The following is a 17,974-nucleotide window of genomic DNA, read 5'->3' as shown; positions in this document are numbered from 1 at the left end:
GCACATCATTTAGAAATATGTCAAAAAATGCCAGTGGAAAGAGTCAAAGGCAGAGAAGGCAGATGCTTCTAAACATTAAAGCTGGGGAGGGGGATAGCTGAGGCAGAGGAATGCTATTATTGATTTTAAACTTTTTTTTTTTTTGGTATTTGTTTAATTTTTTTTTAATGTTTTTATTTATTTTTGAAGGAGACAGAGAGAGAGAGAGACAGAGCATGAGCAGGGGAGGAACAGAGTTAGAGGGAGACAGAGAATCCAAAGCAGGCCCAGGCTCTGAGCTGTCAGCACAGAGCCCAATTGTTTTTTTTTTTGTTTTTTTTTTTTAATTTTTTTTTTTCAATGTTTATTCATCTTTGGGACAGAGAGAGACAGAGCATGAACGGGGGAGGGGCAGAGAGAGAGGGAGACACAGAATCGGAAACAGGCTCCAGGCTCTGAGCCATCAGCCCAGAGCCCGACGCGGGGCTCGAACTCCCGGACCACGAGATCGTGACCTGGCTGAAGTCGGACGCTTAACCGACTGCACCACCCAGGCGCTCTGCAATTGTTTTTTAGTATTTGGGTTAGCACCTGGTGTTATATGGAAGTGTTGAATCACTATATTTGTACACCTGAAACTAATCTTACACTGTATGTTAATTAAGTGCAATTTATTATTATTTTTTTTAATGTTTGTTTATTTTTAAGAGAGAGAGACAGAGACAGGGCATGAGCAGAAGAGGAGCAGAGAGAGGGGGAAACACAGAATCCAAAGCAGGAGCCAGGCTCCAAGCTGAGCTGTCAGCACAAAGCCCAATGCAGGGCTTGAACTCATGAACCGTGAAATCATTACCTAAGCCAAGTTGGACGCTTAACTGACTGAGCCATCCAGGTGCCCCTAAACTTCTTGAATATTATTTGACTTTCTGAATGATATACTATTTTATAACAATTAAAATTTAAAATCAAAATGGCAATACAACTAAAGACACTAATATCTACCAAATTGTAAAATGTCAGAGACCACCACTTACAATGAACTTCCACACTAACTTGTATAGCTACTGAAATAAAGCTTTCCTGCCATCTCAGTTTAGCTGAATATGCTGAAATTATAAGATGAGCTAATAGAAAACTATTTAAAATTATTTGTGTGACTCACCATTTTCTTGGGAATACACCTTCAAAATCAGATAGAGAAATAAATTAGATGATAAAACTATTAGACTGCAATTGTCATCTAAAACCCCAAATTTTCATTTTCACTAAAATCCCAATGTTTTCATTAAATGATCTTATATGAAGTCAGTATTATTGCGTTAGTAAGCTTTTAAAGATCAACATAGTAGATGAGTCCCACTACATACTACCTACTACTACTCTACTGAGTAGAAGGGTAATCTTGGATTGAAATTTGGGGTTGTAAGGTCTGTGCCATGATTTTGTTCAGCTCTGCTGGGGGCCTTCATTCACATTCCTGAGAGGGCAGAAAGCAGGCCCAAGAGGAAATGAGGAAGGCTCTGAAAATACAAGGTGAAAAGTTTACCAGGCTAAAGTGACTGAGAGGAAAGTTAAGCAGGATTTTGGCTAGTGTGATTACAGTAGGGTGTATAAAAGTAGACTGAAAAATCACTTTATGAGACATTTTCACATCTATAATGTCAAAGCTACACTAGTATGTTAGAGCTAAAAATCATATTGGGTCATACTGGTGTTAACATTTGGATTCTAGAATGAAGCAAAAGCATCATTAGTCAATTCAATATTTACTATACACTGTAAGTCATGTTTTATAGCAGAACCTAGAGCACCAATGTCACGAAAATACCTTCTAAAGGATAGAGTTAAGGGAAAGTGGATGGGAGTACAGATGACACAAGAGTTGCCATGAGCTGATAACTACTGTAGTTGGATGAATCACTGCTCTCATTTATATATGAAATTGTCCATAATAAAATTAAAGAAATATATACTCTGATCTAATAAAATAATAGTTCTCCCCATTTTCATTTCCTTTTATAAAGCTTTTTCTTTCATGAATTCATATTTTGAAGGCTTGATAAATTATACCTAATTTGTATAATCATTTTTATCACTCAAATACATATACCAGAGCTTACAGTGAGCCTAAGATAACCAGCCTCCCAGTGCAGTCTTTCACTCCATTCATTATTCACTCTACATATCACCTCCAAATGTTCATTAGTCCCTACCTGAATGTTTCCAGGGAAGGATAAAGTAATTAAGTTCAAGTCAAGTCCATTTTAAGTCAGTGCAAAATGTAGGAATGTTTTTTTCATTATGCTAAAATATCTCATTATCAGAAACATGATATATTTCTCTCAAGTAGTTATGCTTACTGAAACTTCCAGGGAACCTACCCTGAGTTGCTACTTAATTCTGACTAGATCTAAAAATACAATCACTGGTTTATAGTTATTAGAATTTTTCACTGCAGAATCTTTTATTTTTTTAATTTTTATTTTATTTTTTAATGTTTGTTTATTTTTTAGAGACAGAGCATGCACAAGCAGGGGAGGGACAGAGAGACAGAGAATCCCAAGCAGGTTCTGCACTGTCAGTGCAGAGCCTAACTCGAGGCTCAAACCCACAAACCACAAGATGGTGACCTGAACCAAAACCAAGAATCAGCTGCTTAACCAACTGAGCCACCTGCGTACCCCTGAAGAATCTAACTTTTAAAGTTAGACTGGGTGGCTTAGTCAGTTAAGCAACTGACTCTTGATTTCGGCTCAGGTCATGATCTCATGTTTGTGAGTTCGAGCACCACATCAGGCTCTGTGCTGCTAGTGTGGAGTCTGCGGTGGATTCTCTCTCTCCTTCGCTCTCTGCCCCTCCCCTGCACATGCCTATTCTCTCCCTCTCTAAAAAGAAATAAACTTAAAATCCACAATGAAACATGTAATAACTAAATCATTATATCTTGAACACTGGCTAGATGTCATCTATCTATCTATCTATCTATCTATCTATCCCAAATGTTTATTTATTTAGCTTTGAGAGATAAAAATGTGCATGAGTGGGGGAGGGGCCGAGACTGAGGGAGGCAAAGAATTCCCAAGCAGGTTCCATGCCATCAGCACAGAGCCCGACAGGGGGCTCAAACTCATGAACTGTGAGATGATAACCTGAGCTGAAATCAAGAGTCAGATGCTTAACTGAGCCACCCAGGTGCCCCTGCTGTAACTCTTACATATTTTTGTCTTGTACTTATCAGCTCTGAGAGATCTTTAATATAAAAAGACAACAATAAAACAATTATTTCGGGACACCTGGCTGGCTCAGTCAGTAGAGCATGCAACTCTTGATCTCGGAGTTTTAAGTTTGAGCCCCATGTTGGATGTAGAGATTACTTAAAAACAAAATCTTTAAAAATAAATAAGTAAAAATAAAACAATTATTTCACCATTTCTTACCTTCAGGCAAACGTAATAAGTGATTTCTTCTGACGTTAAGGTCTCTTAGGGCCTCCAAATTACCAACTTGGGAAGGTATTGTTTGAATTTCATTGCAGCTCACATCCTATTTCAAAAAGATATAAAGTAAAGAATTTTTCTAATATTACAAATTTGTCTGCTTTAAATCATCTGTAAAATGAGGTTAGATAAAGATAATACCTATGGTCTGTCTTAACTGTAAAAAAAATTATGATTCTATGTCCAAGAATAAATCCATAGTTTGTACTAGCATTTAATTTTAAAAACTTATAGGCTTCTGATTTTATAGATATTATATGAATCTACATTAATTTTATGAGAACAAAAATTAAATGACTTAAGATGTGGACAGGAAGCTTAGTATCAGATCAAATGAAAATTCTACTGAAAAAGTAAATTAGAAAAAAGTATAAAAACATCTATTTAGGACAATATTTTATTAAAAACAATTTTTTTTACATTTATTTATTTTTGAGAGACAGAGAGAGACAGAGCGCAAGCTGGGGAGGGGCAGAGAGAGAGGGAGACACAGAATCTGAAGCAGCCTCCAGGATCTGAGCCATCAGCACAGAGCCCGATGTGGGGCTCAAACTCACGAACCGTGAGATCATGACCTGAGCTGAAGTCAGACGCTCAACCGACTGAGCCACCCAGGCGCCCCAATATTTTATTTTATATGTATTTTAATGAGACTGGAAGAAAAAAGCAAAACAATGATAAAAATTATAATGATAAAATTAATTGAAAGGAAATCCTACTTTCAAAATACCAGTTCACCTGCTCAAGAATATAAAAATGCACTGAAGATGACTCAAATCATTCTTTATGAAACTGAAAGTGAGGGGAAAATAGTAAAGGACACATAACTCATAGGCTACGGAAAAAATAGATACTGCCCTATTGGCATTTGATCAAGTTGGTACCAAGACATGTATTATGTAAGCCTTCTGGTATCTTGGTCAACAGTTTGATAACACAGATTCTGAAAAGAGGCTGACTACAGATTCCAAGACTGACAAATTCAGAATTCCATAACTCTGAGACAAGCCACGAAAATGTACAAATCCATGGGGAACAGTAGGAAGTTGTCTAGGTTAATAAAAGCTCCAAGATGCCATATTAACACTTAAAACTCCTCTAGTATATGAGTAAAAAGAAAATATTAATAGACTTAACTATTAGAAAAGACCACTTGCCAAAAACTTCAAACATTATTTTAAAATTTTCCCATAATATTTTTAGAGAAAATAATATTATTTTTTTTTTCAACGTTTATTTATTTTTGGGACAGAGAGAGACAGAGCATGAACGGGGGAGGGTCAGAGAGAGAGGGAGACACAGAATCGGAAGCAGGCTCCAGGCTCTGAGCCATCAGCCCAGAGCCCGATGCGGGGCTCGAACTCACGGACCGCGAGATCGTGACCTGGCTGAAGTCGGACGCTTAACCGACTGCGCCACCCAGGCGCCCCAATAATATTATTTTTACTTTTCCTACCAATTAATGACTGAAGTAGAATCAGTAGCTGTATTTTTTATTCCAATGCTCTGAGCAGCAAAGTTAAAAGGAAAGAGGTTGAAAGGATAGGGAAAATTGAGCCGAGCCAGAAAACAACAGTAATTTATAATATTTCTCTTGGAAAATGTGTATCTTGAACGATAGAGGTTTACTCTCACTTAAAAATGAAGGGAAACAGGGGCGCCTGGCTGGTTCAGTCAGAGGGGCATGAGACTCTTGATCTCAGGGTCATGAGTTCAAGCCCCACATTGGGTGTAGAGATTACTAAAAAAATAAAATAAAATAAACTTAAATAAAAGGGGGAAATAAAAGAAAGAAGCAATAGATGTTGTAAGAACAGGTTCCACTGAGTGGGAATCAAGAGCTTATTAAAAAAAAATTATTTTAATAAAATAAAAAAAAAAACAGGTTCTAAATAAACAAACATACATTTTTGACTTTATTTCCTAGATCTAACTGCCTCTAAATAAATAGTAGTCTAGTATCTAGACTCCAGATTTAACATATTTGTGAATTTTTACATGTGATTGTTTACATTCATAATCCACCTGAAAAAAAGAGAGAGCTACTGTGTGGTCCAGTTAAATTATACATGTATTTTTTGTTCATGATGTCTATCTTTGTTAATAAACCTACATGGAATGATCCTCCCAAATCTCAATGGACATAACTGTATTGGACCATTTCAGAAATATGAAACGTGGGCTCTGGAGTTAAGGTAGATTGGTTTAAAATTCTACCTCAGTTATGGAACCTTGGGCAAATTACTTAACCTATCTAAGTGCTAGTTTCTTCAGCTGTAATAAGATGATAAGTATTATACCTAATTCATAATGTTACTATGGTGATTAAATGGGAAAAGTCTCATTCCCATGCCCAGGACATAAGTACTAAAGAGTAACAAGGAGTGGTTCATCAAAGTTAAGCTTCTTAGAAAACAGAAGGCAGTAAAGAATAGCTTACTTTAGAGAGGGAGCTAGGTGCTAGAGATAGCATGTAAGGCAAAAAAAATAAGCCTGATCTTTGCAGTGCCCAGTCCCCGAGAGGGGCTCACCCCAAATCAGAACACTGACGCTATTGAGATTTAATGTAAAAATCTAAATGCATTGTTAACTTATATCTCAAAAGCTTATTAGCATAGAAATCACTTAATATTGGTTAGAGTTTAATTCTGATGACTTTGTCCCATTCCCCGTGGGCCTATTAGACTTGTACTTTCAGTTCTTGCTTAACTCTGTGCTGAAGCATTGCAGTACTGATCAACCAGCAAAACTTCACTATTGATACCTGGAAAAACTCAAAAAGACACCTTAATATTGAATCTTTCCTTACTACAAAACAGAATATGGTATGACTATGGATACACATACATGTGGAGCAATAAAAAAGTAAAAACTTACAAGTTCTGTTAAATGTCTGAGATGTCCAATTTCTTCTGGAAGTGACACCAATTTGTTATTACTAGCAATTAAGACTTTCAATGGTAAATTACACAAATGTACTGGCAATGTTGACAGCTGGTTCCGACTAAATGGGTAAGTAGAAGAAGAAAATAATTAGAACCCACCATTCAAGAAAAAAATTTTCATCTTTCCCATCCTATACTCAGTAAAGTGACAAACATTAAGTCATGGAAGGAGCAAACAGGGTATTAGATTTGGGTTCTAGCCTCCATTTCCTCACTTATCAGCTTTGTGGTTTTAGGCATGATATTTAACTTATCTGCTTTTTATAGATTCCTCATCTGTAAATTGAGGATTTTAATCCTTATCTACCTATCCTACAGGGCCCTGTACCATAAAACTCCTTTCTATAATGATGTGCTACATAAACACATATTATTACTTTATTCAAGTTAATTTTATGTAAGATAAAGTAATTTAAAAATACGGTAGGGGCACCTGGGTGGCTCAGTCAGTTAAGTGTCTGACCCTTGATTTTGGATCAGATCATGATCTTATGGTTGGTGAGATCAAGCTCCACATCAGGCTCTGCACTGAGTATGGAGCCTGCTTGGGATTCACTCCCCCCACTCCCCCACCTCTCAAAATAAATAAACAAACATTAAAAAAAAAATAAGGTAGTGGCACCTGGGTGGCTCAGTCGGTTAAGCGTCCGACTTCAGCTCAGGTCATGATCTCGCAGTTCTTGAGTTCAAGCCCCGTCAGCTGTGCTGACAGCTCAGAGCCTGGAGCCTGCTTCAGATTCTGTGTCTCCCTCTCTCTCTGCCCCTCCCCTGCTCATGCTCTGTCTCTGTCTCTCTCAAATATTAAATAAATATTAAATAAACATTAAAAAAAAGGATAGATGACTATCATCCTCTCCCCTTCCTTCTAAAAAAGGGTTATAAACATAAAAGTAGTTGTAATCAATCTACTTCTCTCAACATTACATACATTATAATCAAACGTACATAAATGATTCAAATATAGTTCTATAGTGACAGGTTATGATTTCAAATATATCATGTCAGCTGAAGTATAGAAATCTTTTATTTATATAAAAATATGCAAATCAGAGCTAAAAGTACACATCTATCATTAGGATAAAAGTAAGTTAAAATATTACTTTTATAGATTTAACTTTTTACTCTCTAGGGTCAATTGGCCCCATTTTCAAAATCTTTTGCTGATTTTACTAGCATAGATCATCAGCCTTTAAAGCTTTTTAAATAACTCTATTTCTAGACATTTATCTTAAGGAAAGAGAAAAATAAACATTTACATATCAGAGCCTCTGTTAATACTACTTTTAGCATGGCAAAAAACTGAAATAAACTAAATATCCAAGAGGGAAAACAAGTTTTAGAAGTATATAAACTATACAATAAAATGTTTACATATAAAAATATTTCCTGAGTATTTCATGACGAGGGGAAAAACTCACTTAAAAATTTGACTAAAAGCCTGGAGAAAAAGGAAAATATCACCTATAATTAAAAAACTCAGATACAACATTTTGATGAATATCTTTTATACTTCTCTACATTTTCTCATTTTCTCCAATGAACATTTATAACTTTTATAATGAAAAAAAAGTCTTCTAAGATATAAAAAAATGGAAATGAGTCAAATAAATGCATTTACACATTCAGAACTCAGTACACAAAAATAAATAATTACAAGAATGAAAGTACTTTCAGATCTACTATCGTCATTTGATAAAGCTTATTTGAAAATCTAACTGGAGAACCACAGTCATAAGACTGTTGCAATCCTATCAGACTAATGACATTTATAGTTACAAAGCTAAAGACAAAGGGAGAAACAAGGAGGACATAGGAAATATTGTTAATTCAGCCTAAGAACATGTATTGATACTGCAGATATGAACAGATAATGTAAATTTTAGTGAAAGCCAAGAGAGAACTGAAAAGACCACATGAAACCAAAAATCAAAAAAGAAGAAGAAAAAAGGAGGAGGAGGAGGAGAAGAAAAAGAAGAAGAAACAACAACAACAAAAACAACATCCTTACCTAATATTTAAGAATGTTAGAGCTTGTAGGTTTAGAATTGCTTCTGGTATATACCGAATACAATTTTGGTATAAGTTGAGATTCTCAAGAGAAACGAAATGACATGCTTCTATGGGAATTTCTGAGAGGCGATTTCGTGACAGATCTGAAAGAAAAATAATGTATATTATTTTACATGGAACTTATTTTATTGAAATGTTAATAAATGGAACTTATTTTATTGAAATGTTAGGTAAATAAGCAGGTTTCATAATTGTTTGAATTCCCAAGAGTTCCCACTGTAGAGACTTGTCCAGAGTAAACATTCATATACTTATTAATCTATTGAAAAAAACATTTTAACATATGCCTCTACATCTTTTTGCCAGGAAATACTGATTCTTTTTGAATCTCCACATATACTGAAAAAAATAAAACCATTATTTTTTGCAAGTAACACAAATTCTAAGGCACATCTGCCTACAGTTACACCAAAGATCATACTAAGTATCAAATATCCTAGGAAACAATGGATCCCTAAAATTCACCTTCTCAAAAGCACAGAAACATTCTGAGGTTTTTGGAAAAGCAAAGCAAAACTGAACAAAAAATACTGCCCTTTTCTTTACAAAGATTATCAGGGTCATGTCAAAAGGATTCAGGAAACATTTTTTGCTCCAACTGGCCAAAGATGAGACAATTTGAGCTTCAATAAGGATAATACTTGCAAAGGACTCAAATCTATCACATATGTTGAATAATACTAGTTTATAATGATATCTCTCTCCCACCTCCCACACCAAAAGATAATAGAGAACCAATTCATTATCTTGTAAACTGATTAAGGGGAAAAAATCAAACATTTATCTCACCTTCCCTATATGAACTGTACCACTGAGTAAACCAAACAGATGAAGAGAGGCATCTTTGTGTAAGCGTTCTAGCTATAAATGAAAAGTAATGATACAATCTAGAATTGGGTATTGGGGCACCTGGGTGGATCAGTTGGTTAAGTGTCCAACTCTTAATTTCGGCTAGGGTCATGACCTCATAGTTTGTGGGATCAAGTCCCCATGTCCGGCTCTTTGTTGACAGTGTGGAGCCTGCTTGGGATTCTCTCTGGCCCTCCCTCTCCTTCTCTTTCAAAAACAAAAACAAAACAAAACAAAACAAAAGTTTAGAATTGTGTATTAACGGCTATCTTTACAAGGGGCGCCTGGGTTGCTCAGTCAGTTGAAGTATCTGACTTCAGCTCAGGTCAAGATCTTGCATTTAGAGCGTTCAAGCCCCCCCTCGAGCTCTGTGCTGACAGCTCAGAGCCTGAAGCCTGTTTCAGATTCTGTGTCTCTCTCTCTCTCTCTGCCCCTCCCTCCACTCACACTCTGTCTCTAAAATAAACATTAAAAAAAAATTAAAAACAATGACAATCAGAAGTTGTATGCCTCCCTGTAGAAGAGAACATCATTTGTGGTCTTGCCAGAAGGACAGAACCTGCGTCTAATCAAGCATTTGCAAACTTTCAGGAAGTGTTGAAGACAAAGGAATGTGCTGAAATACAGTCACTCTATCATTATCCATTTAGATTTCATTAAATATACTGTGAGATTCATTTGCTTACTACTGTTTTTCTCTTCTTCTCTTCTTCTGCCCAATCTTAAAGTCTCTGTTTGCAATTATTTGGTGAGAATCCTTTACTGAAAGCTTTTCCTAAATGGAGGACCTGAGTTCCTGCATATCCACAAGTATCTTGCTTTCACCATAAACATGTGAATAATATTTGGCTAGGTATAAGCACAGTTCCTTTCTCAGAAATCTGTAGATGTTATTTTACTATCTTCTAAGTTTCCAGTGTCCCCTTGCATAGTCTGGCACATATCTTGATGATTTTTCATTGTAAACAGCTTGGGTTTTTTTGTGCCCCCATCATCTTCAACACTCTGGTCTGGAACTCAACCTTTCTTCAAATCAGAGAAATGCTCTCCTATTATACATTTAGTTGTTGCATCTCCTCCATTTGCTCTTTCTCTTTCTCTCTCTCTCTTTTTTATTTACTTACCTACCTACTTACTTACTTATTTATTTTTCTGTTTTGGTATACTCTTCTACTTAATGTTCCAGACCAGGAATTTAAGTCTCAACAATAATCATCCTTTCCACAAATTAATACATAAAAAAGCTCCCCCCTTTTCTTCATTTTCTTTTATGCTATGATTAGAAGCAAGTCACTTTGTTTCTCCTGAAAATCTAGGATAATTTATCTTGTTTTGCCTATTAAATCTGTCATCTATCACTTCCAATTTCTATTTCTGTTCTATTTCACTGAAGTCACTTGTTCTTGATGCAATCCTTGTTCATCCTACCTCTGGCTGCTTAAGTTCCTTCAAGTGAATTACTTTCCTTTGCTAATTCATGGCTTGCCTCATCCTTGGAGCTCAGATCAAGCTGCCAGAGTACCCTGAATGGCAGTTAACATGAAGACTGAGGAAGCAATCTCTACAATGCACCAGAAGCTTCCACTCAGAGGCACAACTCTTACTGAAAACTCAAAAATTGTGATAGTTGCTCCATAGGCTTTTGCCTCTTGTTTTCATTTCGGTCACAGTATGTTCCCCAAACTTACATATTCCCTCCAGGCCACACCAGCCTGCAAGCCTCAGAGCTGCTTACTCTGAAGTTGGGAAACAGATCACCATCTTGCCAAAATGCCTCCCCATATTGTATTCATTAGGAGAAAGTCAAAGACTCGGTTAATTTAAGACTAAAAATTTCCTACAGAATCACACCGTAAACAACCTCTTTCTTACTAAATACAACAAGAATTATTTTTTATCAATTCCTGTTTAAATTTTATTAGTATAATTCTAAAAGTTGAAGAAAAGAGAGGCACCTGGCTGACTCAGTGGGAAGAGCATGTGGCTCTTGATCTTGGGGTCATGAGTTCAAGCCCCATGTTGGGTGTAGAAATTAGTTAAATAAATAAACTTTTAAAAGAAGTCGAAGAAATGAAAGAAATTAATCTCATTTAAATTTTATTTAAATTTAACCTTATTTAAATTTAACCCTCTAAAATGACAATTCCAGGCAACAAAGCAGGGACTACTGAAAGTCAGTTTGCCTAATATGTGTATTACAGAGTTAAATTACTTAAAATCCAGGAAAATGAAACAAACCACTTCTTTTTTTTTTTTTGTCCCCAAACTAGGGAGGGGAAAAAAATAACAGCAAGATATACACTAGGCTTAGATGCATCTCAATAATTTTTTTAATATTTAGCAAATTTAAATCTACCCAGCCGCCTGCTCAGCCCACCAACTGAGCCACCTAGGAGCCCTTGAATTAAGGATTCTTATAAGGTCTTCCACTTAAACTGTATTTTTATTTCAATTTGGGAAGATAAGTAGCTTCTTCCTTATGTTAACTGAGTAAATTCATGAAACAGTCGTTTAGGTCATTGATCATATTATGGAAAATATTGCAAAGTACTAATGGTTTATAAAAATATTTTTTGTCATACTCTCTCAAGAAAGAAATAATTTTATAGTCAAAGAAATGTGTTTTAAAATGACTTCAAAAAACAACCTTCAGGGGGCACCTGGGTGGCTCAGGTCAAGTGTCTGACTTCGGCTCAGGTCATGATCTCATAGTTCGTGAGTTCGAACCCCATGTCAGGCTCTGTGCTGACAGCTCGGAGCCTAAAGCCTGCTTTGGATTCTGTGTCTCCCTCTCTGCCTCTCTCCTGCTCACGCTCTGTCTCTCTCTCTCACACACAAAAACAAATAAACATCAATAATAAAAAATAAAAAACGTTCAGTTTAAAAAAACTATGGATATGTATTATTCTTAAAACTCTTTCTGGTTATAAAAGCAATGATGTTAAGCTTCATACATGCAGAAGACAGCATAAAACATACATATTTTCCAATAAATAAGATACTGTCGGTACCCTAGAAGCCCCAGTGGAGCTCTTCCCAATCATAACCCTTTCCCCCTCCAAAAGAGAAACCAATCTACTGATTTTAGTGATAATCATTTCCTTGACAATTTTAACCCTTCATCATTTTTAGTATTAGTTTCCTACTGTTGCTGTAACAAATTCAGGGGCTTAAAACAACACAAGTTCATTATTGTATGTTTCTGGAAGTCAGAAGTCTGAAATAAGTCTCAATGGTGGACTAAAACCAAGATGTATTGGCAGGGTTGCATTCCTTCTGGAGCTTTTAGGGGAGAATCTATTTCCTTCTCTCTTCCAGCTTCTAGAGACGATCCACATTCCTTGGCTGATAGTTCCATTCCTCCATCTTCAAGCCAGCGATGTCAGGTAGAGGCCTGATGCTGCCCTCTCTGGGTCTCCTTCCGCTTTTAAGGATCCCATAACATGTTAAGGATCCTGCGCATCTCTCCTTGCTCCCCCAATAATCCAGGATAATCTTATTTTAATGACTGCTGATTAGCGCCTTAATTCCCCTTTGCCATGTAACCTAACATATTCATAGGTTAGGATGTAAACATTTTTAGGGGGCCATAATTCTGCCTACCATAACTATGAACTTTTTAAAAGGAGAAGCATACTGTATGTGTATTTTTTTTGTGTGTGACCTTCATTCAACATTTGAGATTTGATGAGGATAAAAGCAGGAAAATGATCACCCTTAGCCAAGAAGGCTGACCTACAGCCTGCACAGTTTTGATAAGAATCAAATACTGCTCGTTGCTATATTCTTAAAGGATCTCATGACTGTCTGTACATCTCACAGATAGTTAATATTGAGCTGAACGATAAGCACCAGAGAAATCTTGCAAAAGTACTTTTATAAGTAGAAATTCAAAGAAGATATTTATTATCTAATACTCCCTGCATACTCCCTGACCCTTGAACACTAAGCATATAACCACCAGGTTTATATAGCAAAAGTGTAGCTCTTTCTGCCCATGGGCCCTGTCCTCACACTATAATAAAAGCACCTTTTTGCACTGAGAATGTCTCAAGAATTCTTTCTTGACCATTTGCTCATGGCCCCACATCAGGAATCACTCTCGTAAATTGTATCCTTCATTTCACTGTCCTTCATAGCTTTCTACTATATGAACATGCCACAATTTATTTATTTATTCTACTACTGATGAACATTTCAATTACATACTGATCTAGATAAATATCTAGGAGTGAAGTGCTGTGTAATAAGATATATGGATCTTCAACTTCACAAGAGAATGACAAACTGTTTTCCAAACTGTTGTACCAATTTACACATTTACCAGCAGTGTGAAAGAGTTCTTGTGGCTTCACATCCTTGCCAATCCTTGTTGTTCTGAGATGTTTTAATGTTTATTATGTTTTAAGGATTTTCACACAGTGGCATTTCATTGTGATTTAAATTTTCATTTCCTTGATTATTAACGAGGTACAACAGCTTTTCATATGTTTTTGGTCATCTAGATATCTTTTCTTGTAAAGTCTTTTGGTTTGTTGGAGATCTTTATAAATTCTGAGTATGAATCTGGTATCAATTTATGTGTTGCAAATAACTTACCCCACTCTGTGGTTTGAAGTTTCATGGTCTTTGTGGTATCTTTGATGATGGTCTTTAACAGAGTATAATTTTTTATTAATCTTTTCCTTTATGGTTGGTGGTTTTTACAGTTTTAAAAGAAAACCTGCCCTACTCCAAGTTTAAAAAGGTATTTTCTTCTAAAAGTTTTAGAGTTTGACCATCACATTTAATCTACTAGGAATTTATTTTCTAGTATGATGTGAGGTTGGAGGCCAATTTTAATTCTTGCTACAGGGATGCCCATTTATCCCAGTGACGGTTACTGAAAAGACCATCTTCCATCTCATTATTTGCCAGTAACACCTTTGTCATAGATCTTGTGTCTGAGGGTTTGTCTGCAGGCTCTCTAATCCACTGCACAACTTGTCCATCTTTATGTCACTATTATTCAATCTTATTATAGCTTTACAATAATTCTTGACATCTAGCAGAGTGACCTATTCCTAAACTGCTAAGGTATTCCTACCACTTTGCAGTTCTTCAAGTATGTCTTGGCTTTCTAGGTCTTTTGCATCTCCTTATAAATTTTAGAATGGGCTTGTTTAATTTCATGAAAGCACGTGTTGAAATTTTTACTGAGATTGCACCAAATCCAACATCAATTTGGGAAGAAATAACATCCATGAACATCTTCAATCCACGAACATCTCCACTAATTAATTAAAGCCTTCTTTAATTTGTCATTGAAGTTTTGTGATTTTTCTCAGAAAGGTTTTATACATTGTTTACTTGCTTGATTCCCAGGTTCTTATTATTTTATAAATGATATATATTTTTAAAACTTTGTTTTCTAACCATTAGTTACTAATAAAATTGATTTTTATATATTGATTATGTATCTGGCATTCTTGGTAAACATTTCTTTTAGTTGATGTAATTTCCTTGTAGATTCTTTTGGATAGTTCTAGATCTGTAATTACATGGTTCTATGAATACCAAAAGCTTGCTTTTGCCTTTCTGATATTTATTTATTTACTAACTTCCTTACTGAATTCCCTTACAATGCTGACTAGGCCCTCCAGTATAATGTTGAATAAAAGTGGTAATAGAAGGTATTTTGTCTTGCTCCTAATTTCAAAGATTTTCAGTAGATATCCCTTATCAGATTAAGGAAATTCCTTTCTATTCCTAGCTTACTAAGAGTTTTTATACGTAACAAATGTTGAATTTTCATCAATCTCTTTTCCTTCATCTATTGAGATGATCATAGGATTTTTACCTTTTCTTCTATTAATATGGAATTAATTTTACTCCTTTATTTCACTGTTCTTTTATTCCATTAGGGTAGACCTGATTTCTGTCCTTCTCATTAAAATTTTATTCCATTAATGTGAAATTAGATTGGCTTTTGAACATTAATTCTTGCATTGCAGAGATAAACTCAATTTAGTCTTTTTTATTTTGTCCTTTTTATTAATTTAATAATATTTATTAATTTATAATAAAGGTGTTTTATCCTCTTTATTAACTGGACTCAGTTCATTAATATTTGGTTTAAGATTTTTGCATATATAATCATAAATATCATAATAATACTCTGGAGCATTTATTTTCTCATACTAAGTTTTTAATTTAATGTTCATTTTCGAGAGAGAGGGAAAGTGTGCATGCATGGGGGAGGGGCAGAGAGAGGGGAGATGGAGGAGGCAAAGCAAACTGCAGCCAGCGTGATGTGGGGCTCGAATCCATGCACTACAAGATCATGACCTGAGCCAAAGTCAGATGCTTAACCAGCTGAGCCACCAAGGCGCCCTCTCATACTAACTTTGTCAAGGTTTGATATCCAGGTTGTCTGGTCTCATAAAATTTAGTTTGGGAATATTCCCTCCTTTTTATTGACTAAAAGCGTTTACATAGGTTTCAAATTCTTTTTCTTTTTCCTTTTTTTTTTTTTTTTAAGTAATCTCTTAAAAAAATCTCAAACTCATGACCTCAAGATACAAGAGTCGGCACACTCTACCAACTAAGCAGGTCAGGCACCCCTCAAATTATTTCCTTTTAAGAAGCTTGTTAGAATTTATTCATAGAACTATATGGCCCTACAGTTTTCCTTAAAAGAAAGGCCCTACAGTTTTCCTTAAAAGTCTTAAAAGAGGGGCGGCCTGGGTGGCTCAGTCGGTTAAGCATCCGACTTCGGCTCAGGTCACAACCTCGTGGTCCGTGAGTTTGAGCCCCCCAATCAGGCTCTGGGCTGATGGCTCGGAGCCTGGAGCCTGCTTCAGATTCTGTGTCTCCCTCTCTCTCTGCCCCTCCCCCGTTCATGCTCTATCTCTCTCTGTCTCAAAAATAAATAAACGTTAAAAAAAAAAAAAAAAGTCCTAAGACTTTTCACAACTGACTGAATGTCTTTATACTTCCAGGACTATTTAGGTTTTATAAATCTTCTTGAATCAGTTTTAAGTTATTAGAACCTAAGAGTTTCCTATTTTCATCAGAATTTTCTATTTCATTAGCAAAAAGTTATTTATAATAGCCTTTTTTCTTTTTTTTAATGTTTATAGCATCTGCAGGAATGTCTTCTATTTTCCTTTCTGACTTTGGATTTTGTACCTTCTTTCTTGATCAATCTCACCAATGATTTGAAAACATCATTAGTGTTTTCAAAGTATCAACTTTGGCTTTGTTAACCCTATTCATTGTATAATTTCTGTATTGATAAAATATTTCTATCTTTATCACTTTGTTATTTGGAGTAGGGGTTGTGCTATTCTTTTCTTAATTTATTGAGATGGATGCTTAGCCTATTAATTTTTAGATAGTTATTTTCAAATATATACATTTAAACCTATATATAAAATTCCCTTCAAGTGCTGCTTTAGCTGAATCTCATGAGAATATATATTTTATTAGGATATTAGATTAGAAAATATTTTCTATAATTTCCATTATGATTTCTTCTTTGTCTCATTCTGTTAGAAATGTATTCCTTAATTTCTAAACCTGTAAGGATACTCTAATGATCTTTTTATTGATTTCTAACAACTTCATTATGGTAAGTTATTATGTTATTTCAATCCTTTGCTATTTCTTTGCATTTTCTCTATGGATCAGCATATGGTCCATTTTTATAAATATTCTATGTGAGTCTGAAAATAATGTGTATTCTACATTGGACATAATGTTCTACTTATATCTATTAGGTCCTATTTGTTTGGTTGCAGTGTTCAAGGCTCATCTTTACTTTTTTTGGTCAGTGCTCGTATCAACCGCTGAGAGGGGCATATTAGAGTCTTCAGTTACTACTGGTATCTTGTCTATTTCTCTGTAATTCTTTAAACTTTTCTTGATATATTTAGGGGTTTTGCTATTAGGTTCCTACAAAGTTTTAAATTATCAAATCTTTCTGGTAAATCAAATTTTTATAACTGTTAAGTTACCTCTTTTATTCCTAGTACCGTTCTTTGCTTTGAAATCTTTCATTTGGTTGGTTTGGTGGACTGCCTTTAACGTGACTCCCATTGTTTATGCCCTTGTATAATACTCCATCCACTTGAGTGTGGGTGGGGCTTCATAAGTAACCAATACACAGTTGACCCTTGCACGGTGTGGGGGTTAGGAACACCAAGCACCCCCCCCACCCAGGGTTGAAAACCAGGTATAACTTTTGACTCCCTCAAAATTTAACTGCTAACAGCCTACTGTTGACCAGAAGCCTTACCTGTAGTATAGTCAATTAACACAAATGTTTATGTTGTATTATATATTGTATTCTTGCAATAAAGTAAGTTAGAGAAAAGAAAATGTTAGGAAAATCATAAGGAAAATACACTTATAGTATCATACTATAAAAAAAATCTGTAGGGGGCACGTAGATGGCTCAGTCAGTTAAGCATCTGTTGATTTCGGCTCGGGTCATGATCTCATGGTTTGTGAATTAAAGCCTCACATGACAGGTACTAACAGCGCAGAGCCTGACTGAAATTCTCTCTCTCTCTCTCTCTCTCTCTCTCTCTCCCTCTCTCTAACAGCACAGAGCCTGATTGAAATTCTCTCTCTCTCTCTCTCTCTCTCTGT

At 35.5% G+C, this 17,974-nt stretch overlaps 1 protein-coding gene across 9 annotated transcripts in view; it reads right to left on the bottom strand.

The window, feature by feature from the left end:
* The window catches only part of LRCH3 (leucine rich repeats and calponin homology domain containing 3), a 122,729-nt gene that overhangs the window by 60,954 nt on the left and 43,801 nt on the right, over positions 1-17,974 (bottom strand). For all 9 annotated transcript variants that reach the window (XM_032594738.1, XM_030329031.1, XM_030329033.1 and 6 more), the window contains exons 2-4: positions 8,430-8,574; positions 6,354-6,480; positions 3,417-3,522 (exon numbers count right to left, since the gene is read on the bottom strand). In XM_032594738.1, the coding sequence (XP_032450629.1) occupies positions 3,417-3,522; positions 6,354-6,480; positions 8,430-8,574 (378 nt within the window). The remainder of the gene's footprint in view (positions 1-3,416; positions 3,523-6,353; positions 6,481-8,429; positions 8,575-17,974) is intronic.

Source organism: Lynx canadensis, chromosome C2 (genome assembly GCF_007474595.2).
Source record: "Lynx canadensis isolate LIC74 chromosome C2, mLynCan4.pri.v2, whole genome shotgun sequence".
Classification (NCBI taxonomy): domain Eukaryota; kingdom Metazoa; phylum Chordata; class Mammalia; order Carnivora; family Felidae; genus Lynx; species Lynx canadensis.
Note: the sequence above shows the minus strand (reverse complement) of the source record. Positions and strands in the feature narration are given on the sequence as shown.